This window comes from Lacerta agilis, chromosome 7 (genome assembly GCF_009819535.1).
Source record: "Lacerta agilis isolate rLacAgi1 chromosome 7, rLacAgi1.pri, whole genome shotgun sequence".
In the NCBI taxonomy this organism is placed as follows: Eukaryota; Metazoa; Chordata; class Lepidosauria; order Squamata; family Lacertidae; genus Lacerta; species Lacerta agilis.
In genome coordinates this window covers 24,554,825-24,578,463 of record NC_046318.1, presented here as the reverse complement: position 1 = coordinate 24,578,463, position 23,639 = coordinate 24,554,825, and the positions used below count along the sequence as shown (strand labels likewise).

General features: G+C 41.4%; 1 protein-coding gene across 1 annotated transcript in view; it reads right to left on the bottom strand.

Moving 5' to 3' along the window:
- Positions 1 to 840: 840 nt before the first annotated feature.
- BMP6 (bone morphogenetic protein 6) overlaps positions 841 to 23,639 on the bottom strand; it is an 83,727-nt gene continuing 60,928 nt past the window's right edge. The window contains exons 2-7 of the mRNA XM_033154534.1: positions 19,984 to 20,176; positions 9,190 to 9,338; positions 7,549 to 7,746; positions 4,456 to 4,532; positions 3,184 to 3,294; positions 841 to 2,336 (exon numbers count right to left, since the gene is read on the bottom strand). Coding sequence (XP_033010425.1) covers positions 2,187 to 2,336; positions 3,184 to 3,294; positions 4,456 to 4,532; positions 7,549 to 7,746; positions 9,190 to 9,338; positions 19,984 to 20,176 — 878 coding nt within the window. The 3' untranslated portion in view covers positions 841 to 2,186. The remainder of the gene's footprint in view (positions 2,337 to 3,183; positions 3,295 to 4,455; positions 4,533 to 7,548; positions 7,747 to 9,189; positions 9,339 to 19,983; positions 20,177 to 23,639) is intronic.

The window sequence follows — 23,639 nt, the reverse complement described above, 5'->3', positions numbered from 1 at the left end:
TCATCAATAGAAACATCAAAGGAAAACACACACACACTGGAAAGACGCCCCTGACCACTGCTGTCATCTTGTGTTCTCTCATCATGAGGGATGTACAACAAAAATCAATGGTACTATTCTGTGTGCCTGCATTTATTATTGAACCATACCATTTGTCAGGTAGTTTTTGACAGCTCAAAGACACAATAGTTCTGTTCAGCCATTTGTAAAGAGATTTGGCTCCTTTTGTGCAGACCCAGATCATGACCAGTCATCCCTTTTTTTAAAAAAATAAAAAAATAAACTGATTTTTAAAATTCTTTTAAAACCTAGAGATGGGTTATTTTTGTTACTTCAGGGGCTGTAGTTTATTAATCATGGTTAAAGAGCCTCTTTCCAGGTAATATAAACAAATGAAGAAAACCTACCTATAAGTTTTTCCAGGTGGTCTTTCATTCTGAGTAGCTTCTCTCCAGCCTGTCCCCCTCCTTTCCAGTTTAGTATTCAGTATGACAGACTTAAAGCCAAAGAATTTCTAGTGCAGGTACTGGTAGACACTTAAACTAGATGCTTGGGGGGGGGGGGAATCTGGTTTATATAAAAACATTTATTGCCATTTTATTGGGGGAGTTTTCAGGTTTGTACAGAGGCTAGATGTTTTATCTGTAGAAAGATGCTGTTGCCATTTGTTTGTTGCAGATGGAGCAATGCAACTTTCATTAGCCATATCTACATTTCTAATTTTTGTACTGTACTTTTGCCCTTCCTATTGAAGGCCAGGAAATGTGTCCAGCACAAATTTGGGGGTGGGGGTGTAGAGTCAGGGGGTACATAACAGATAGGAAGTATGGAAAGGGCTAATTGAGATATGGCAGATGTATCAGATCAACACACGTTTCTGCCTTAAAGGGAGCCTTTATTCAACATGGTGACTTTTAAAAACCTAATGAAGCACAATCTCATGAGCAGGCTGAACTGCAAGTCATGACTCTTGTAAAAATCAAGTGGTACAATTGTTTACACACACAGTTTCTGAATAAATCTCTTTTTTTACAAAAAAAATTCTTGGTCTTGCTAATAGTACATCAAAATTACTATATCTGACAGTTGCAATAAATTATCATTTTCATTTATTTACAAGAGCAAAGTAGTCAAAGGGAAGTGCACTTTTCCTTGCCTTGGGGAAACATTTCTCTTACATCAGAAATAAGTATGGTATATACATTTTAAATTCATGTTTGCAGAAGTGAGAGGTGCAAGTTTATTCCTGACCAACCAGATCAGAATCTGAAGAGTGCTTTTAATTGGGTCAGTGAGACTGAGTAACTTGCCATCTCACTAGTAAGTAAGTGCAAGCCAGTTCTCCAGCGTGGTCTGTCCTACAACCTCTGCCCCCCCCATCCCGCCCACCTCTTTATGCAGAGCAGTAGGATAACTTGTTCCTCTTTAGCCAGGCTTTCAAAAGGAGGGGAGGGATCAAAACTAGCAACAGGGAGAGCTGCGGAATGTAAGCATAGAAATTGCCTTTAGAACAAATGTGCAAGCTTCTTCCTGTTAGCCTGATGAGACAATTTAACCTCTAGAACACTTCCTTCTGTGATAGCTATAGGGGCACGTTGCCAGTTAGGTCACTGTTGAAGGGCAAGGGACAAAACTTGCTTTTAACACAGTGTGTGTTGCAAGAACCCAAATGCAGCAGTTCATGCAAGGCACTTACCTTGCCAATCAAAGTTCTCACCTACAGTTTGCAGGCTTTTAAAGCAAGGAGAGCTTCGTTTGGCTACATTTAAGGATGGAGATTTTTGCCTTGAATAGTGCATTTCATTTCTTAGCTACACAGCCTCTGTTTTTTCCTTGTGGGCATTGCCACCAGGATTTGGCAGGTGCCTGCTTAGAGAAACGGAACTGAAGAAAGAAACAGCGTGCAGGTTTTTTGTCTGTACCTTTGCTGCTTCAGCCATGGTCCATACTTTATAATCTTCTTTGGTGTACTTAGAAATTAGAAGAACCAAAGGCTACCATTGTGCAAATACTTTAGAAGGACAAGTAGCATTGGAGTCCCCTGCTTCTGCTTTAAAAAAAAAACCACCAAAAAAATCCTCCTTAAGGCACAAATAGAGTTCTAGAAGCTTCAAATTTTCCCTTTGAGGCACTGGATGGAAGTTATTTAGAATGGCGCACCAGATCTTTCTGAAGAGAACTTTTTGTCAGTGACATCCACAAGCTCTTACCACCATGTTCCTGTATTTTTTCAAAATGACGTTGGAATTGTCATCGAAGTAGAGAACTGATATTGCATTCAGCTTCGTAGGGGCACAACATGGCTTAGGAACGTTCTCTGGATTCATTAGGTGAACCTGTTTTAAGTAAGTTGACAAACATATTTGTAACTTCAGCCCAACTTGTTAATCTCACATTTCTGAGCCTGACTCCAAGCAGCTTGGGTCAGTGTCTACGGGTTAACTCTCTTTTTAACTCCATGGCCAACTCTGTGCCCTAAAGATTAGACTTTTCAATGTATTGTTCAATTAATCCTCCATATCCCTTTGTCTCATGGTAGATTTCCACTGATGCCAATGGCAACTTCCCTGCAACCTTGTGGTAGGGCAAGAAAATAGTAAATCCCCCCACATGCAACATGATCCTAGTTGCCTCCTATCTGTTAGAGATAAATATTTATTAAGACTTGGAAGTGGCATTTTTAGCATCAAAGGTGTAATGTGCCCTTAAGCTGCATGAAGGAAGTATTTTGAAAAGTAAAATTACATCATATGTCAAAGTTCTCTTGAAAAATTCTGTCTCCTCTCACCAGCATGAGAATCCCGGTTCAAATTCTTACTCAATTAGCCAAGTGTATTAGGCTAAAACAGCTGCTCTTGGCTCATTAAAGGAAAGGTTGGATAGAAAAGGTAACAAAATGATAACTTGCTCCACCCCACAGCTGGTTAATTCATTTAATGGAGCAGATTTCTAATCCCAGAGTTGCTTTCCTCTCCCATCCTGCAAGTGCAATTCCTTGGCCATCATTTACGCAAGACCCAACCACAAATGCTGGATGAACTGCTCACTCCCACAACCCAGTCTTACATTTTGCCACTGATATGAGAGACAAATTGGAGCTTCTTCACTCCCCAAAGCTACCATCTTGGGGGCACGGAGGACTGTTTTACAGCATCTGTGAGCTAAGCCAAGACCTATACTTACCAAAGTCTGTACAATGGCATGATTGGTGGCGTTCATATGAGCATTGAGTGGGAAAGAACATTCTCCATCGCAGTAGTTTGCAGGATAGCCCTTTGGTGCAATTATCCAGTCCTTTAAAAGAATAATATTACATCTATGAAGCATAGCTATTGCAAATGCATACAGGTTGTTCCAGTTCATTGCTGAAATTGTGCTTATCAGAACCCTCCCTGTGTCAATCTACAGAATACATGTTAGGAGAGTCTTACCACTTCCTTATACCCAAGCTTCTTATGTCCTGGCTTCAGTATTCAAGTATTGGCTGTAGGTACAGAGTATTATAAATATCTGTGGAGCATGTTTTAGTGCCCTGTTTAATTCTCTCTACCCCTCCTACACATATGTTCATATCTGCCAGCTCCTTTCCTATGTGTAGAGAGCTGTGCATGCCAAAAGCAGACATAAACCAGAACATACTCTTAAAATGTTCACCTAACATTTTTTATAATAAAAGTGTGCGGTTACAGTAGCTAGTTAATACACATTAAACTATGGTTGTGGTGGGTTATACACTTGGTTTAGCTCATGATGCAACACATTATGGTTCCACCCACTTTTTAAAGGTGTTTCAGGGTATGTGCAGTCTGGGCTTGCACAAAACTATGTGCAAATCTACTGAAGCTTCTTAAAGAGTTGGAACCATTTAACATGTGAAACCAGTGACAGTCAACCACCAGTTGATACTAGCATGTAAAAAACACATTTTTAGCAAGAACCATGCAGCACTAACAAGCTGTGTTCAAAAAAGTCTTATGAGTGGACTAGCCAACACACATTGTGTTAAACATTGTGCCATAATTATGTGCATTAGAAGACACATGGGTGCAATAGAGCAAAGAGGATAGGAGAAAGAAATCTCATTCTCCATGACTGCTATAGTGATTTTGGATGCTAAAGTTAAAGGAACCAGCAACATAAGCCACATAAATAGAAACATATTTTTTTTTAAAGGTAATTTAAAATGGTGGAAGCCATCTTTAGTGACAATTGTGTGGAGCTTAAAAACACTGGTGGTGAGCCTATGGAATTGTGTTCTACATACTAAAATGTAATTATCTACTTAAAGCTGAATACAAAATAAACATCTGGAAAAAGGTAATTCAATGGAAATAGACCTTCACTCCACTTTCTTCCAAGATATGCTAACACAGAATTCGGTCAGGTGGGGAAAAAAATCTAGTGTTCTGAGCATTGTTTTCAGAGCATGTTTATGGTCAAAGAAACACCACATACCTGCCATCCCAAGTCCTGGAAGCTAACATAAAGTTCATGCTTTCTGCAAGCTGTTTTTAGGTCACTGCTGTTGTAATCTATGAGGAAGAATAAAGGGGGGATATATATTTGAAACAACATATTAAAAACCATATGCAGAGACATTGGGAGTTGTTTTAAAAGGAGAACAGTGTAAGAGCTTGGGGAGTGTTTATTTTTAATTGCAATTTCAGATCTTCAGATTGGCTCCACTTGAATCACAAATTTAATCAACTTGGCAAAAGATGGTTAGCTAGTATAAGAATGCACTCCCCATCACTAGAAATTTTTAGACAAGCCATTGGCTTTCAAATCAAGGCCACTTGTGCTTGACCAAAAGTGGAAAGCATTGTTAAATGCCTGCTTCTTGTACTTCCAGTCCAAGCTAGCAGCTTGAAAACAGTCAGGAGAATCGTGTGGTGCAGTTTCAGGCCACATTTTACAGTTTTGGCCAACCTGGAGCCTTCCAGATGTTTTGGGTAACAACTTCCACCATCCACACCCAACACACGTCCGCATTAAAACAACAAGGAAAGCAACACACACACACACACACACACATATATATACACACACACACACACACTGTAAAAGTAGCAAATATGCAGCGAGTTGTAGCAGAAAGAAAAAGGCTGGAAATTAGCAAAAATTTGGTTGGTATCTGAAGAAGTGTGCATGCACACGAAAGCTCATACCAAGAACAAACTTAGTTGGTCTCTAAGGTGCTACTGGAAGGAATTTTTTATTTTTTATTTTGTTTTGACTATAGCAGACCAACACAGCTACCTACCTGTAACTATCAGCCTAGAAATCTACTTTTTTTTACATTTTGCACTGTTAACAAAGCACTGCAGACCCCTGTACTCAGCAGTGGAATTCATTTGTGCTAAAGACAGGATACTAATTTGTATGTGGTTGGTCCTGAACTAGTTTTCAACATTAGTTTCAATATCAGTTAATGGAAAAGTTTAAATATGCATAAAAAACTAAAATATTTCAAGTTCACACAAATATAAATAATTGCCATTGCTTCCCCCCACCACCCCAACCTAAGATGTGGGGAGCACCTTGGAACGAACGTCCCTCGAAACTTAACCACAAGAAAGGTTTGTTCTAATGTGAAACTTGGCATTTCCGAGGGCTGAATTTAATTTTTTTTTAAGCTTCTCTCCACTGAAAGTAGGCAAGCTATATTTATTGGAGCTAATCCTTCCAAAACACATGAACTGCTCCTAATGAGCCCATTCACCAGATTCCACAATGTAATTAATATCCAGGATACATCAACATTGTTTTGAAAGAGATCTGTACGACACTCCTTTTCTCAGGGTTTGCTTTAGCAGGCGATTGTTTTGAAGGATACAGCTGTTGTAAACTGATTAACCCACTTAACATAAAAGGAGTCAGCTTAGGAGAGATAATGAAATGCCTTGCTTCAGTATACTGTACTTGCATACTACGCTGTACTTTTGACAGTATACACAAAGAAGCAAGATGCATGCAACTTTAGATGCAAGATGCATGCAACTTTGGGCGCCTGTTCCTGCTGTGCCTTCTCACCCAAGTTCTCTGGCCAATGGTGGAGAAAAACATACGTCACTTTCAAATTCCTCTGATGAAAACCACAGAGGGCGGCTGAAGGTTTTGGAATGGGCACAAGGCCTCAATATCCTGAAATGTGTGATCGTTCCATGGCATTATCAGTTCACGAACAGTTTGCAGTTAACTCGAAAGGAATCTGTGCTGCCTCAGACTTCACCAACACAAGATGTCAGTCAAGTCACAGTTCTGTCATAAAACCCTGGACTGATATACACGTTGACTGAACATCTTTTACACCAATGCTTTGAGAAAGGAGTAGGCTTCCATACTGAGAGCATGAATCCTAATGCTATCGTTACTGAACAAGCAAACTGACCTGCGCTGTCAGATAACAGGTTGCAAAGCTATACCAAACAGCTGTTTATATAGCATATGCAGCTGAATCAAGGCCAGTACTTAAATACAGCTGTTGCAGCAAAGGAAACTTAACTGTATTAAAAGCGTAACAATTCACTGTTGTGTGTGTGTGTAGGAGTAGCACAGGGCTTTTTGTTGTTGTTGCCTTAGACAAATTAAAATTCTGTGCCCGCTCTCAATGATCCACTGAGTAGTGTTAACAATAACACAATAAATAACTGAGTAGGATGTTAAATTTCTTTGTTGTTTTTACTGCCTGCCATTTCTTTATTTCCTCCCCGTTACAAATGGGCTGGAGCTCAACCGCTGTGACCTCAGCTAAAGGAACCTCCTCTGACAGTGGAATAGGTTTAAACCAAGGCACTCCTAAGCCGTCCCTGGGCATCTCCTCTGAACAGTTCAGACAGCAGCTCTTTCTCTCTTCCCAAGACAATTGCGTAAGTGAAGCAGGTTTGCACCCTGGACAAATGCTTAGTTTGCCACTTTAGGCCTGGATTTGTATACATGGCTTATTACTTACTTGTCAAGTGGAATAGCATTAAACAATCATTACAGGGCAGGTAATTAAAATGTGTGTTTTTAAAGAGTTTGTTTAGAAGCACAGTAAGTTCTGGACTTTAAAAACGAAAGAAAATGAGCTGACTGAAAGACATATTCAGCAATGGTTGGTTTTTTTGCAGATCGGAGCAAATACTTAAAACAATAACAACAGCAAAGGCGATTAAGCAAACAATTTTTCAGTTTTTCACAAGTTTCAGGCTGCAGGGTAAGTTTGGTCAGCTACCTCACCCTGCCTAATGGTAGGGCTGCTCTACCAACTTTGCCTTGGATAAGCCATCATGATTTTGAGTGATGTCCCACTCTACACAAACTTGTAGAACAATGAGTTCCTGCTACCCAGGGAACAGATACTCCCTTGGAGGGTCATCTCAACTTACTTTTGTGACCATGAGAAAGAAAGAAAAAAGAAGAAATGAAACACTCAAACGATGAGAGATGAATTCGAAGCAGCTTCTAAATGTTAAGTGCTTGGGAAACGATGGCTAAAAAAAAAAGAGTATTTTTTTCCTCCCTTTTCATTTTCACATAATCCAGGAGGCAATTAAAAGAGGTTACCTGTGATACTGGATACCCTGGAAACATCTTGAGGCTGGGTAGAGCGGTTTCGACTCTGTTCCCTCCGCCTGTTGGAGGCTGACCTAGCTGTTCGAACATGAACCTCACTCACTTTGAAAAAAGCCACCATGAAAGGCTGTTTGTCATAAGGGCCATCCCGACCTATTAGTCCTGCTTCTCTAGGGTTTATACCGAGACCTATAAATTTAAAAAAAAAGTGGTGTGTCATATAAAGAGCACAGTGTTTCTGAATAGCTCTTTTGAGCAACACAGCTGCTTTCCTACAACTAATGTTCTTCTGACCCCCCCCCCTCTTTAGTTTCCCCCTCTCTCCTCCTCCTCTGTAGCTGATATCATAGGACACTCTAATTTTCAGTGAAACTTCACAAGCTTCTTTAAGGCTCCAGAGGCCACAAGTATACACAAGTACTGTAAGAGGTACTTCACTCTGCTAATTGGCAAATTTAGGAGGAAATGAGTGGACAATATTAAGGAACAGGTCGGGGTTATGTGTACGCCATATAAAAAATAATGACAACTCTGGGACCTTGTGCAAAAACGGCAAATTAATCAAATTCAACAAAAAATATTTTATCTCACAGCTCTTCTTATCTCGTAGCATTTATTCTTGAGGATCCGTTCTACTCACTACTCGTTTATTCTATTCGCTACTCGTTTATTCTTGAGGTTCTACTCGCTTTAGCAATGGGGATGAGCAATGATCCTTCTCCACTCTCCAGGATTTGGGCCTCTGCCATTGGCCCTTGAACTCTGAGTCTTGATTCGCAGCTTGGAAGTTTAGACAGCCAATCACGGTGGGAGTGGGAGTGGCCTAGGCTTTCAGGAATATATATAAGCAGTTGCTTTGCCCCTGTTTCCCTGTTATGTAGTTCAATAAAGGTTCTTGCTGTTATCGCTGTGTCTTGCCTCATGGGAACCCTCCTACACTTCACAGGGCTTACCCGCCCCCGTCCCCAATATTTGATTCAAGTTGGTACCCCTGCGGCTTCATATGTTCAATTGAATTCCACCAGAAGGTGAAATATATTCTGTCAATATCTGGGGCTCCAACGGCCCCAAATTATCTGTGGCATGTTGCAAAAGGGAAGCATGAGAGGAGAACTCCCAAAAACTTAGCACAAGTTCCTCTCCGTAGCTGCATCAGGAAAAGAGGTTGAAACACTGGGGAAATGTTATGCACTGTGGTATTTCATCAGCAGACAAGTCAGCAGACAAGTAAACAGAAGGCCTCTTGGTCCAGTTGAAAGATACGCAAAAATTGAGTCGAAACTGAGGAGCTCACACCGCCCTCCCAGAAGACACTTCCACAGCCCCACACAGAGACCTGTGGGTATTGTTTATATTTAAGAAAAACCTTGCTGTAAGCACCTTGCCTAACCCCCAGCATCCAGAAGTCAGGCATTCCCAAAATTTCACAGCCACGGACATAGGGCATGCAGCCTAGAGAGAGCAGCTTTCCAGTATGTGCAGTTGGATCCAGAGCCCGGCCATCACATCACAGCTGTGTGCTTGGCTACATTAGCCAGATCATCACATCACAGCTGAACACTATAAACAGAGCTTCCAATTAATGACTAGGACATTGGCCAGATGTTTAAAGTATGTTGGCCTGTTACCTACCATCCCTGGTCACCACGCTCATCTGGAGTCCCAAGTTATGCTGAGGGTTTATCACCCACATGTTGCTGGTGGCGGTGATGTCAAACTCTAGCCAGCCTTCTTCAGAGGCCCATACTGCTCTGGTGTCCAGCAAAAACAGATCTGAATCTCTGAAGAAGAAGAAAGGGGAGGGAGGGAGGAGCAGAGAGAGCATTTCACCATTATTCTGGTCCAAATTTCCCATTTGCTTTCACAGCTTCTTCACTAGCAGGAGGCAATGTTAGAAACACTTCTCGGCTGTCACTATAAATTTAAACACAGCCTTAAATCCTGGTTTTGCATGCATTCAACTGTTCCCTGCACAATCATCATCATATTATTATTATTAATATGCCGCCCATCAAAGTATCCAGTCTCTTCTTAATCCGTTTCCTCACTCTCTGACTTCCTCTACACCACCAGTGGGGAACCTCCAGGCCATGGGCCTAATTGGGCCTGCCAGCCCTCTTAAGTTGTCCCACAAGGCTGTTTGGGGAAACCATACACACTTGGCCAATCACCTGATGTAATCAGATGCCAGGCATGGGACAGTTAAAAGGATCTCTTATCCCCAAACTAAGCACCACAGAGCTGTGCTTTCCTGAGCTCCCCCTACCATTGCACCACCATACAAAACTCAGTGGGAGCCACTGAGAACTGAACCACTTGCAGAACTGAACAACACTTGCATATTCCAGCCTGTTGCTTGCTCTTGTGGGGTTTGAGTTGTGTGTTTGCAGAGGGAAACATAGTTGGAACTGAGGAGGTTATGACTTATTTTATGTTATTTTTTTACAAAGCGTAGAAATGGCACATGGAGAAAGGATTATGCTCACACACACACACACACAAATTCTCCTCGCCAGATCAAGGAGCAATCACACTTTTGTTACGTATGCGTGTGTGTTTTTTGTTTTAGAAATGTGAAGTTAAGCCCTACAACGAAGACAATGACCCTAGTTTAAGAGCCACTCTGCAAAATGACGAAATGTTTATACAAAGGAGTGATAATGGGAGAGAACATTTTTTCCTCATGGGAAGATACAAGTTGATAAAAAAACGTTGTTGTTTTTTTACCCAAAGTCATCGTTTCTACGTCCATTCACACAAGCATATAGCTTATCGGGAGCAATGTGTCAGTGGCCTGAAGATAAATCTGCTGTTTGAGTCTGTTAGCCCAAATTCAGTGGACATACATGATGGCATTGGGAAATCCTATACGTACAGGAATGCCACAACCTGTCCCACTAATAATTATGGTTTTCAAACATTAATTTGCACAAAATGTGTTATTCCCTGTTCACTGGCTTACCACTAAAAGCCAGGTGGATTAAATTAACATTTAAATCACCAATGGAGATGACTCATAGAAATCTTCACACAGCAAAGTCCGTTCTGCGCTTCGAACCACCTTTCAGCAGCTCTGAATATTTAGACCTTAAGTTCGAAACGCCACCACTTAAGCCACAAGAGCAGCTGCCATGTATTTACAAAATGACTGAAAGCTCTGCCTTTTCAAGTCAGGTGCAGATACACAGTTTCCAAACTGATTTCCAAAAAAGCAAACAGGTCCCTGAGGGACTCGCGGTAAACTTTCTTAAGTACACTGACTCAGGTGTAAATACACACATTCTGCAAGCTGGTCCCCAAGCAGAAACACAACCCCCACCCCCGAGACCCACACCTGTTTGTTTGCAGTAGAATACAAACTGGAGGAGAAACTGGACCACACATACTCTAAAAACTATGCAGCTCTTTTCTGAAACTGCTGGCAGCATGCTGTGTTTTTCATGCCCGATTTCCACTCCTCATGACGACCTGGCCTAACCTTTCTTCATCACCTGCAATACAGAAGAATTGTCCTCTTGCTAAGAAAGATCCGTCCATTTATAGAACCTTGTTTTGGTTCCTCCTCAAAAAAATAATCCCAGGAACTGTAATTTTACCCCTCACAGAGCTTCACTCTCCAGCACTCTTAAACAACAGTTCCCAGGATACTTTGGGGGAAGCCATCCAATTTAAACATATTGTATTGAGGTGACATGTTTAGACAGCAAACCGTAGAGTTGGAAGGGAACCCAAGGGCCATCTAGTCTAACCCCCTGCAACACAGGAGTCTTTGGCCCAACACAGGACTCAAATCTACAACCATGAGATTTAAGAGTCTTAAATCTGAGCTATCTCCATTCACAAAGAAACACAACTCAGATTTTGCTCGCCAGGAGCTGTTCTCAGCATATACAGGTTCACATCCCCTTCCCATGCAATCTTAGCCTGACCTCCTTTACAGGGTTGTTGTAGGGATAAGAGTGTGCGACCATCCAAATGTCTTCTGCTGAGCTCCATGGTTGAGTCAGGACGTGAACCAGATCTCTTCAGTCCTGGCCTGGGCATTACTACTCAATCAAAGAGAATATGGGAGAATAGCCTCTTGGGCACTGCCTACATACGTATGTGTATGTACGAATGTATTTGTGTGTATACACACAATACACACAGTTTTTACTCTTCAGTAAACCCCTTCAAGAATAAATAAGGTCATCAAACACATGAGCCAGAAAAAAAGAAAGCAGTGACCAGGACTACCTAAGCAATATGGGCTCTGTTGCTGATACAGAAATCATTTATTTCTGGAATTTCTATCCCACAAGGCTCTTGAGAACGGAAATATTAGCTTCAGCTTTTTGAGGAAGAATGTCCATTTGCTATTTTATAAATATCGCCTCTGAGCTACTATTCTTAAACCGATACATTTTGACACCTATTTAGGGCATTTGCAGGACAAGCACTTTTGCAACTGAAAATGACATTTCCCATGAAATCTAAACATTTCTTTTACTATAAAACTAAAACTTCATTCTTTGGGCAAGAAGCTGGAAGATTTTAATTCATTCTAATCATTTATCCCAGCACCGATTATATTATATAAATTTACGTAACTGGTGAAGTAGCTACTGGTTTTGCTTCTATATTACTGAGGCAGCCAGATTAAAATAATTTTTCCTCTCTTCCCTGAGCACACATCACACCATGGAGCACTGCCACAGCAAAACATCAGAGCTATAAAAAGCTATATTTCATATATACACTTTTCCCCCCCAACATTGCCTACTTTCCTACACTCTCTATCCAGCCCTTCAGTTATATATATATATTTCAACCAGGCAGAAATATCCCTTAAAGTGCAGTGAGAACAAACAGAACACTTTCTTCAAGCCATTGAATTTCAGACAGGGTCCTCTTATTTTAATTATGGTTCTAAGGACCACAGTTTTTGGCCTGTCTTCAAAGGTCAGCATTACTCAGGTTCTTAACAGGACTATTACACATCAGCAGCCATTTACTGAGCCATTAATTATCCCAAACGCACTAAAGCGTTCTTCATGCCGAATTTCTTCTTTTTTCGTTTGTTTACTATTCTTCAACAACACGTTGACATAGCAGTCTAGACTGAGCACAGTGGTCACCACAGGAAGGATATTTTTTTAAACTTAAGTTATGGGAGTGTTTGTGGGCACAGGCTACAACTCTGTATTTAAATGCAAGCCGTATATATTAGTATATCCTTCCTGCATTGGACGAAATCTTTGATCTGCTAACTCCAGCAGCTATGGGCTGCCATGTGTCAGGATTTTCCTGGACGTTTTACCAATTTCAGCCCCGGACACTGATGCCGACTGCGGTATTCAGGTTATATCCGAGAAATCCCGGACGTATTGCAACCCTAATTTGTATTGGGAACTCCGGCACTGGTTTGGGTCAATTTCCTGTTGGGATGGCAGGGGGGTTTAATACTGTTAATCAGTATTAAATATAATAAATATAATTAGAATTAATATGTGGTGCACTAGAGTAAAGGAATATCAACAGTAGAGTTCCATCCCTTTCTCCTATTCTTGCTTCTGCCATAACCTATACACAGCCACCAGGCCACCTTTAATACACAGTTCCAGTGCAAAAAGAGCAAGACAAACACTACCCATTGAGATGGAGTATCTCCCTTTGATCATCATCTCATGCCACAGACTTGTGGTTTTTAATAGACTAGTTGTTTGGACAGTGTAGGAGGATTTGGGGGGGGGGGGTGAGGAGGGGTGAGTTAACAGGATATTTACCTTTGGAAAAAAATAATCAAGCCCCAAGCTTTATATATTTGATCAGCCACAAAGCTTCAGTCCTGTACTTCTAACCTGACACCTCAATGGGCTAAAGAAAATTTCAAAGTTTCTTTCTATATTATGTAAACAACCGCTTTCTAAAAATAAATTCCATTTACGTTCCTCTCACTTTAAAGGACTCCTTCCAAATGAATTACCTTGTTGCCAGAGAGATCTAACATTCAGCTGCCGTCTTTACCACGAACTCAACACTTTTTTAAATCTTCTAGTCACAGGGATAGTAGCTTCTTGACAATCATTTCTGGAAAATCTACTACAAACCTTTGCATTTGATAATGAACCAGGTATGACTCTGGAGAAAGAGAGAGATGGTGCCCCATTTTGGCTGGCTGTCAAGGCAGACCCAGGATCTGCCCAGGCTATGGTCACTTCCAAGCAGAGCAGATACAAAAGGCCAACATGCTTCCCTTATAATTTGCTGCAGATCCTGGTAACTGTTCCAACTTTCAACCGTCAGTGGGTTGCAAGCACTGGCTTGCAAGGAACCATACTTTTGTCTGTAGCCTCACATTCTTACGGTGGTCTGCAGCTTACAGGTGGATCTCTTGTCCTTTAAGGTAAGGAGTTGCAGGGTGAATGAGATCTTGAACAGCTGGTGACTGGATTCCTTAGATGAGCCATTCACACAGGTGATCTGTATTACTATTTTCAGGATTTCAGCCCAACCACAGGCCCGTCTTGAGGCTCCTGGCGTTGTTGCTCTTTCCCTTGGAGTGTGTAGACTCCGTCTGCCTAATTCGGATCAGTGCCTCTCTAGTTGATAAGAGCCAGAGGTGCAACATCTTTTGCTTTCCCTCCTCCTAGTCATTCTACCAAACTTCCTTCTACACCTCCAGATTCCTGTATTTTCTGTTTGAAACAATTTACACTACCTAATGGCAGGATTACTAGTTGCAGTTGCTTCAGAAAACATGGCAGCCCATCCTTTGGACTCTTCTACAACTGGTGCTTCAAGGTCTGCATTGCACAACTCCCACTCAGTTCAATGGGCTGTCACAGATGTGTTTCCTAGCAATTTTACCTTTAATTATTGCCAAATTTAAGCGGATTTTTGATGTGGTACTGACATGGTTTAGGCACAAGAAGCTGAAAGATGGCCTTTAATAGTGCTGTGCTCTTCTTTACTAGATTGTTTTCATAATAATAATAAAAGTTGTTGTTAGTATTTATTAATTATTATTATTATTCTTATTATTGCTGCTGCTGCTGCTACTACTACTACTGCTACTACCTCACCCATCTGGCTGGGTTTCCCCAGTCACTCTGGATAGCTTCCAGCAGAATATAAAAACAGAATAAAACATCAAACATTAAAAACCTCCCGATACAGGACTGCCTTCAGATGTCTTCTAAAAGTTGTGTAGTTCTTTATCTTCTTGACACCTGATGGGAGGGCGTTCCACAAGGAGCACATTACCACCGAGAAGTAATTATATTACAGTTTAATTATTTTTAAACTATTTTCTCTTATACAGTATAACAACAACAACAACAACTGATGATTGTAATTTGATACAGTCTTACACATCCTCCAAACTACTCACAACTTGCTGTATCATGGAAAAAACTTCCAATATGAGCTTGGCAGGTGTTTGATAAGCCATTATCTGTGCTTACACTGGTGCATTTTCAACAGTCTTCAAGCAAGCAAGAAAGAAAAATGTTAACTATATTATGTCAACAAATTCCTGTGCCCTGATTTAAGAACTGTCATTAAATCAGGGAAGAAATAACTCATGGGGAAAGAGGTAAGAGAATGTTGTGGTTTCAACTTAGATGGTTCCTCTTGAAATAAGGTCAAATGTTACCATCATTTTCTTTTACTAGGGTTATTGCCTTCACAAACAATTGAAGAAAAGCTGTGTAATTTTCTCCAAGGGATGCTAAGGTTGGCCAGAAACCTGACCTACCTTACAAGAATATCATTAATCTTTCCATTATGTTTTGTTAACAACGCCAGCGGTTTTCGTAATGATAAAATGTGGTCTGCAATGATGATGTGATTTAAAACCTCTACTACAACTTTCTCCCTGTATTATTATTATTATTATTAAGAGACCTAAAAGATAGAAAAGGAAGCTTCATTCTGACTATTCATTAAGACTTTTAAAACCCTCCTAAACCACATTAGGCTGAATGACTTTTATAATACCGTAACAATTCCACAAGCACCATTTCTACTTTTGTGTTGCCTTAAATGGTAGCAATACAATAATGTTCCCCTAAGACAGCTTGCAAGTTTAAAAAGTACTTTGGGCATGCATTTAAATGATGATACATTCAAAAGTTATATTCAAGTAATTCGAACAACGCAGCAGCTCCAGTTAAGGTAATGGGTTAGACCAGCGTTTTGCCCAACTCCGTTTTTGGACTACAATTCCCATCATCCCTGACCACTGGGTTCTGCTAGCTAGGGATGATGGGAGCTGTAGTCCAAAAACAGCTGGAGACCCAAGTTTGGGAAACGCTGGATTAGATGATCTTATCTATTTGCTACTTCCCCATTAGGCAATTCTATCTCTGCAAAATCATTACAAGTCAAGGTTTTGCCTGACAAGCCCCAATCTATATGCAAAATTTAATCTTTTTATGATACCTCATAAAATAAACTAAGTATCAAGTACCAATGAGATAAATAAGTAAATAAAATTCAGGGGTGCCTGACTCCTGGCAGAGAAGGGTTTGGCAAAAGAGGTCTTTTTTTTAACGTGCCCCAACTTAAATTTTCCTTTGTGTGTAACAAACTAGACACATTAGGGAAGTGGGCATGCTGCACATGTTCTCTGATGTACTGCTTTGCTACATGCAGGTCATTGTTTATGTGGGAAGATCTGCAGTCTGAATTAGTAAAGTCTAGTATTCTACTACCGAAGTCTCCAAAAACTATTGTAATGTTTTTAGGTTCAATTCACGCTCACAGCCTCTAATTTTTAAAACTATTGTGAGGCCTGACATAAACAGTCTGGGATTTACCGTGTCAATCCTCTATTGACTTTGCCCTCAAACTAAACAAACAAACCCAACTCAAAAGTGCTCATCCTACTTCCAAGCGGACAACAGAGCCATCTCTCTTCGCTTCAACTTCATGGACTCTATAGATTCATAGTTATTGAAAACCAACTCATCAAATGTTAAGGAACATGACATATTTGCTCACATCATTAGTCTCAAAGAAAAGAATGAGACGTCTGTAGTTTAAGCAGCTGTTCACTTTTGGCTTATATGGAACATTTTCTGGAACTCGGTGTCTTAGAAACTGTTGCTGGCTTGTGTTCTTTTTTTCTTTTCTTTTCTTTTCTTTTCTTTTCAGTGATTTTGTCCTTCTCTCCGCTCTTGAGCCTTAAAAGACTGTTCCCAATAGGAAAGCAATATATTCCAAATGAATCATCAACACAAGAAGCAAAAAAAATTAAGAAAAACATGTTATCTACAACTTGTGCAGAAGTTCTCATTTTAAATTAGCGGACAGGGCAGGGAGAATGATAAAGAGATAATAAGGGGACAGACAGGGGCATAGCAAGGTAAATTGGTACCCGGGGGCAAAATAATTTTATGTCACACACCCCCAGAGGCGTAGGAAGGTCAGGTGGTACCCAATGCGGAAAATTTCTTGTCACCCCCCCCATTGATCCCCCCCTGCAAAAATGGTTTTACGTTATTTCATATTTTCTTACAAAGGAATAATAACAAGTAATAATTAAAAAAAACTTTTATTTATACCCCGCCCTCCCCAGCCGAAGTCGGGTTCAGGGTGGCTAACGTCAGATACATAACATTGGTATAAAATGAAACAATAATTAAATTACCTCCTTAAAACATCTCAAAATCAAATTAAAGTCTAATTAGATGGCTTTCCACAGGGTTAGGGTTGGGAACAGTAAGTGCTCCACTGAACTGAAATTTCAGCCTTCACGACATAGGAAAACAGCCAAGTAAACAGCTATTTTGGTGGAGGAGGGTCAAGATATTAACCGATATGCATGGAATTTCATATATAGCTATATAATCCCTAGTATAGTAAGGTAAAACCTTCGGAGCAGGCATTTAAAAAAAAAGTTTTTTATGAACCGCCCTAGTAGGGCAGTAATTGTTCCTTGATAATTTGTCGCCCCCTCCATTATGGAACAAGGGGCGGACCGCCCCCTATGCCCCCCCTTGCTACGCCCCTGGGGACAGAATTGTTCCAAGCAAATTTGGTTCCAAATTATTCAAAGAAGCTACAGTGAATTTTTATTTTTTTTAAAAACAACAACACCAACCATGCTTATTGAGATCGTGTATGGATTCATACTTTGGACTTTCCTGGATACGGTTGCTACTACTGGCCCAAGAACAAGTCCCTAAGGTGTGATTCTGGCACCACTGATGTGAATGGCAAGTCTCCCACTGCTTCAGAAGAGCCACGGCTTCTTCCCTGGTGATTGCTGGAGTGTTTGTATGAGATCTAAAATGCACCCATGCTGAGACCAATGCATAGCACACATTTGAGATCAAACCAACCTGAGTTTATGCATTGTGTCACAATGCCTATTGTAAAGCCCAGCAGTTTCACAGAGCTTGCAGTTTGTGGAATTTTCGTGAAATAATCTCAGAGTTGGGCCAGCAGATGTTTAATACCATATACATATATACAGGGCAATCCTTGTTTTGCATGCGGGTTTCGAACCCCCACAAGCGTCCGCAGAGCACACATAAGCCCAGACCAGCCCCTTTTCGTGACATTCTGGGGTTATTTCCAGGTTCAGTGCTGTGCATGTGTGTGCGGCCGTGTGCCATTCAGATGCTCCTAACCCAGGAATTGCCTGTATATTAAATAGTGTTGCAACGATGCAACACAGACAGACGACTCCGTTTGGCACAACTTGCAGATGGGCTTTCATGCCTTCTTAGCTAGCCAAAATGGAAGGGTCCATGGAAGCAAGTGTCAAATTATCCAGTAATCAGAAGAGATCAGAAACACACCAGTCTGTTACAAAGTGCAACTGAAAGCTTTTCATGAATGTGTGTGTGTGTATAGGAAACCCATAAAAACACAAGGATATTTCCCCCCTCCACCATACCCTTTCTATACAGTACCTATAATTAGATATATTACACAAACACACACACCACAATATACATGGACTCTGTACTTCTTCCTCTATATGCAAGCAGACTTGCTTCCTCACAACTCGACACACACAGCTTGACACATCTTCAGACTCCTCATCTGCAAGTCCTCCTTCATATGTCCGTGCTGTTCACCCCTTTAACTTACAAAATCTCATTTGTTCACTTTATCAGTACCACAGTATATAAGCATATTCATGGTGTAATCTAAAACAATGCAATTGTCCAATAATGCTACATAGATTCTTATAATGGCAGCTCTAATTTAGTTAAATGTACATAAAACTTTTGTTTCCAAATACCTGGCATGCTCAGTCTTTATTTTAGGCACCGCAGTGCAGCTCCCTGAGCAATTTTCTTGATGCAGTTTTGTTAATGTTGTTCATATCCAGTCATTGCTATTGAAATTCAAATAATAGATATCAGCTATGGAACAGCTTCCCTCCAGAGACTCACTGAAATCCCAGCTGGAGCCTATTTCAGAAGCCCCCTAAAACCTCCTTATCTTGGCTGACTTTGAGTGAATGATGGGCTTTGAATTTTTAGCCAGGAGGAGTTTGGAATTTTAGGGTGGTGCTTTTAATTACCTTTACTTGGCCAGGTCCAACCTATTGGGATGGAACATATTAAACAGTGCAATCTCTCATACAACAAAGCATAATATTTAGAATATACTGGACCCCATTATGTTTGTTTTTAAAGGGGGCTATCTAAGGTATGGAGATGTTGGAGATGCAATAGGGATAATGCTTCTCTAAAACATATGGTTTTTTCACTGTCCTATATTGAAAGATTTCTGGCAGAATGTAACTGAAACCATCAACAGAGCTATATGGAACAACCTTACATTTACAGAGCAAAATATCCTCTTGAATTATATACCCAGCACATGGCACCTTACAAAAGAACAATACGAGTGGACTCTGCGTGCCCTTTCCACAGCAAAATGACAGATACTTATGAATTGCAAAAATAAAAATGTGGCTCCCTTCTACGATTGGATTGAAGACTTATACAAATTAGCAACATATGAACAACTTGCATATAAACACAGACTTGCCATGGACAAATTCAATGGTATTTGGAATCCCGTTGTTACAAATACTGTAATAGGTTAGGATTTGGTGAAGAATAACAACATTGTAAAATATACAGTTTTGAGTCCCTCCCCCCTTTGTTTCCCCTTCTGCATGGGTTTTCTTTCTCTCTCTCTTTTGTTTGCGTCTCGTCATGTTTGGTGCACATATAGTTATGTGCTTTTTGAACTTTCAATAAAGATGTTACAAAAAAAGAGAACCATATTAAACAGTACAATCCTATATATGTCTACTCTGAAGCCAGTCCAAATGAGTTAAATGGGACTTATTTTCCCAACCAACTTAAGTGTAGCCAGTAAATGATTCCTGCCAACAAAAAGGGGGGGGGGGAGGATTAAGTCACAGTCTCCCTCCCTCCAGGTTTTACAGTTTTAGCAGTGAAAGGCACAAACCTGTTCTGATGTTCTTTCAATACTTGATAGATGCTAATCAGAAAGGTTTGGTTTTTAAAGCCTCCAAAAACACAATCCTTGTAGATTCGGAACTCGGCAGCAGTAACAGCCTCTCCTTCTGGAATCCGAGACAAATTAAACTTGAATTCCTTGTGGTGTCGCTGGTAAGGTGTGAATTCCTTGTCATATTCAACTGTTTAAAACAAACAAGACAATTCAATTTAACTGATTTTACTAACATTCTCCACTTTTCACTCTATTTTGTTTCAAGGAGTGCCCCAGAAAATGTTCAAGCTTCAAGTATTTTAAATTAAAAAGCAACTGAAATTTCACAAGAAAGACTGTATGGAATTGAAGCAAGTGAGATCTTTCATTCACCCATTCAGGGGCGTCTTACCCATAGAGCCTAGTGGCGTGGGGCACCAAGTTCTGGAGGGCACCAGGGAAGAGGCGGAGGCTGCATGCAGCGCCTTCCAGCATCAGCTCGCCACCCTCGCCCGCCTCTGCCATGCCACGCCGAAGCAGCGCCGTGCCCAGAGCCTCCATCTGCAGTGGCATGAAGCGGCCAGCTGAGCCGGGAGGTGCCACGTCCAGCCTCTGCCTCTTCCCCACCGGAGGAGCCGCCTTCCAGCCACTGCCCGCCTCCTCTAGCCCCACCGGCAGCACCGTCCTCCCTAAAAAAAAACTCTGTGAAAGGCGGGGGGCGCACCGGAGAGAGTTTTGCACCACGGTGCCAGATATGCTTAAGACAGCCCTGCACCCATTCATACTCGACATAGCCACATTTAGTCATTTCATGTCAACAGAGATAAGAAAAAGTATTTGTTACATTTATTTGACTTTTCCCAAATAACGTGGATGCAGTGTGCATGGGAATGCCATGCCATCTGAAATTCCTCTTACTTATTTTTCAGAGATGGAACTGGAAGGGGTTAATTAGCTAACCTATATATTTACCTGAATGTATTGTTAGTCCAGTGAATGTATTAAGTATAAAAGTGCCCCTGTTAAGCTTTTCTGTATGAAACTGCTCTGTAAAGCTGTGAACTTTGATCTGCATTGTACTTCTCTCTGGCAAGCTTTGCCTTACTAAGTGTCTGGAGATAAGAACAGTAGACCTTACGCAGAGAGTACTGTAGCTGTCCTTCATTGAGAGGAACTGTTGTCTAGGTCAAGAGATAGGATGGCCTTGCTGGAGTGCGCATGAACCAACTCTGGCTAAATGTCATTTGCCTTATATGTACAACAGGAAATGTTCCTTATATGGACAAGAGGAAGTTTTCTGGGGTGGGAAGAGAGCCAGAGAACTGTCTATAAGAACTGTCTGAAAATTGGCTAGTTTTGTACTTGCTTGGCTATCTAAACACCGAAGTACCTCTGCATGCAGAAATTAAATCTTTCTCTCTCTGAAGCCAGAAGCCTCAGGTTTTTTTTACTTCCATGTTCTCTCACCGGGCGCAACAATGGGAACCCGTAGGGGCAAATAAGGCTCCATAACGTGGTGCATTGGCCGGGAACCCTTCGCTGTTCCCCGGGATTGAGAAAACAGGGAGTCCGAGGCGTCGCTGCACAGCAGAAAAGGCTCTCCTGGTCTGGCGTTTGCTGGCCCCAAGCGCGCTTCCTGCCTGTTTGTGGGAAGGGACTGGCTCACCCCAGGGGGAGAGCCAAACTGCACCGTGGCGACGGGAGAAAGAGAAAGCGGCCGCAGGGGGGAAGGGAAGTAAGATCTGCAGAGGACAGGTAAGCTCCACAGGGGGAGCAGCTTCCCAGGGAAGGGGAAGCGCAGGATGCGATCGATCCTGCAGCGGCCGTGTGCCGTAGAGGGCCGCCGCTAAAATCCGGTAGTGTGCAAGTGGATTTGCCACCGGAGCCTGGCCGTGAGCCATAGAGGGCCGCCAGGAGCCTGGCCGTGAGCCATAGAGGGCCGCCAGGAAGGAGCCAGCAGAGAGCAAAAGAGTGCCGTTGGCTGTGGGGAAAAGAAGGGGGGTGCCCTCTCTGAGGAGAGAGAAGGGGGTTAAGAATTTTTCAGAGAGAGAAGGGGGTTAAGAATTTTCCTGTGATTTTACTCTGTGTATGGGAATGGTGTATGGGGACGCTCCAGTGGATGTATTGAGTGAATGAGACGCAGGAACTCAGTGTCCCTAGCGAAGCGGAGAGTGTGTGCATGAAAAAAGTCTGGTTAGGTGGAAGGAGTGTCCCAGGTTGAACCTGAGCTTGCTGAGATGGGGAATTGGAATTTTTGTTGCTGTGTAAAAATTTATGACTTGTAATAATTTTATGATTTTTCCTTCACTATGTGTGTGTTGTATGAGATCTGTGTTTGCAGTGATTGTGCAGTGTGATTTTTGTGAGTTTGTCTGTATCTGTAGTGCCTGTGTGTGTGTGTGTGTGTTGGTCCCTGTTTGAGGCTTGCATTCATTTTGGAAAGGTGGGGCAGAAAGCAGCCCTAAAATGTGTGTTCCCAAACTCTGTGTTCCCAAAATTGTTTCATTTCTTGCTGCATTGCCAACGAAGTCTGGGAAGTCTGTTTTTTTCCGTGTATATGTGGCTGCACAATTTGTATTTGTTGTTTTGTTTTGTTGTCCCTTCAAGGAATCTGTTTGAACCCCAGGGTTTGGTGAGTGTGTTTTGGAAATTGTTTGTGTGCCAAGGTATGTCCCTTCAATAGAATGGGCTGTAAAAGTATTTCTCTGCAATGTTAAGGTGAATGTAAAAGTGTGTCTGAAGCATTGAAAGGAGGGCTGCTCTTGCAATCAGGAATGTTTGTTAGTTTGTTTTTAAAGCTGGTACAGTCTTATTTTGTTTCTTAATTGACCTTTGGTAAAGCAATGAGAGTGGGGAGATGGACAGAAATGGAGAGAAGCCTTAGTTTAAACAGCAAGGATTTTTCTCTTTGCAGCAGTGAATCTTGCAAAGGAAGGGAATTTGCCTCCCACAAGGGGGGGGGAGAAGATTATGGAAAGAAGATTATGTCTTCTGAGCAGTTTGATTGTTTCCAGCAGAAGTTGATTAGAGAGAAAAAGTTTTATTTTATATCCCAGGTTTTAAGTTTTTCAGGGAAGGTTTTGAAACAGAAGAAATGGCTTCTTGGCAGAAAGTTATTTGGGAATGTAGATGTAGGTTTGTGGGATGTGTAATGAAGGAGAAGAGAATGTTGAAATAGAATGGGAAGGGGCTCATGGTTAGCAACTGACAGTGTAGCCCTGACAGTGTAAGTTAGGATTTGGAGGAAGTTTGAACCTCAGGAGGAAAAGGGGGCAGAAATTTTGGAATGATTGGAAGAAAAATTGATGATAAAGTGAAGATATACATATCATAGAATCATAGAGTTGGAAGGGACCCCTAAGGGTCATCTAGTCAAACCCCCTGCCCAGCAGGAAACAATATTGAAGGCAATACACCACCCTCCATGCCAAGGTTGCAGAGGACATCTAGGGGGGTGAATCCATTGTCCAAACCATGGAGAGGACCGCCAGGTTGTTGCCATGGAAGCGTGAGACAATGAGAGAGGCCTGAAGATGGCTCTGCTTCAGAGGTGGTATATATAGTAAGCCCTTCAAAGATTGTTTTAAAAAGACAGGAGTTTTTCCTATTGCCCTGTCCATAATTCGTTGTTACCTAAAAGAAACCTGAAAATTGTCACTATTTGAATGAGC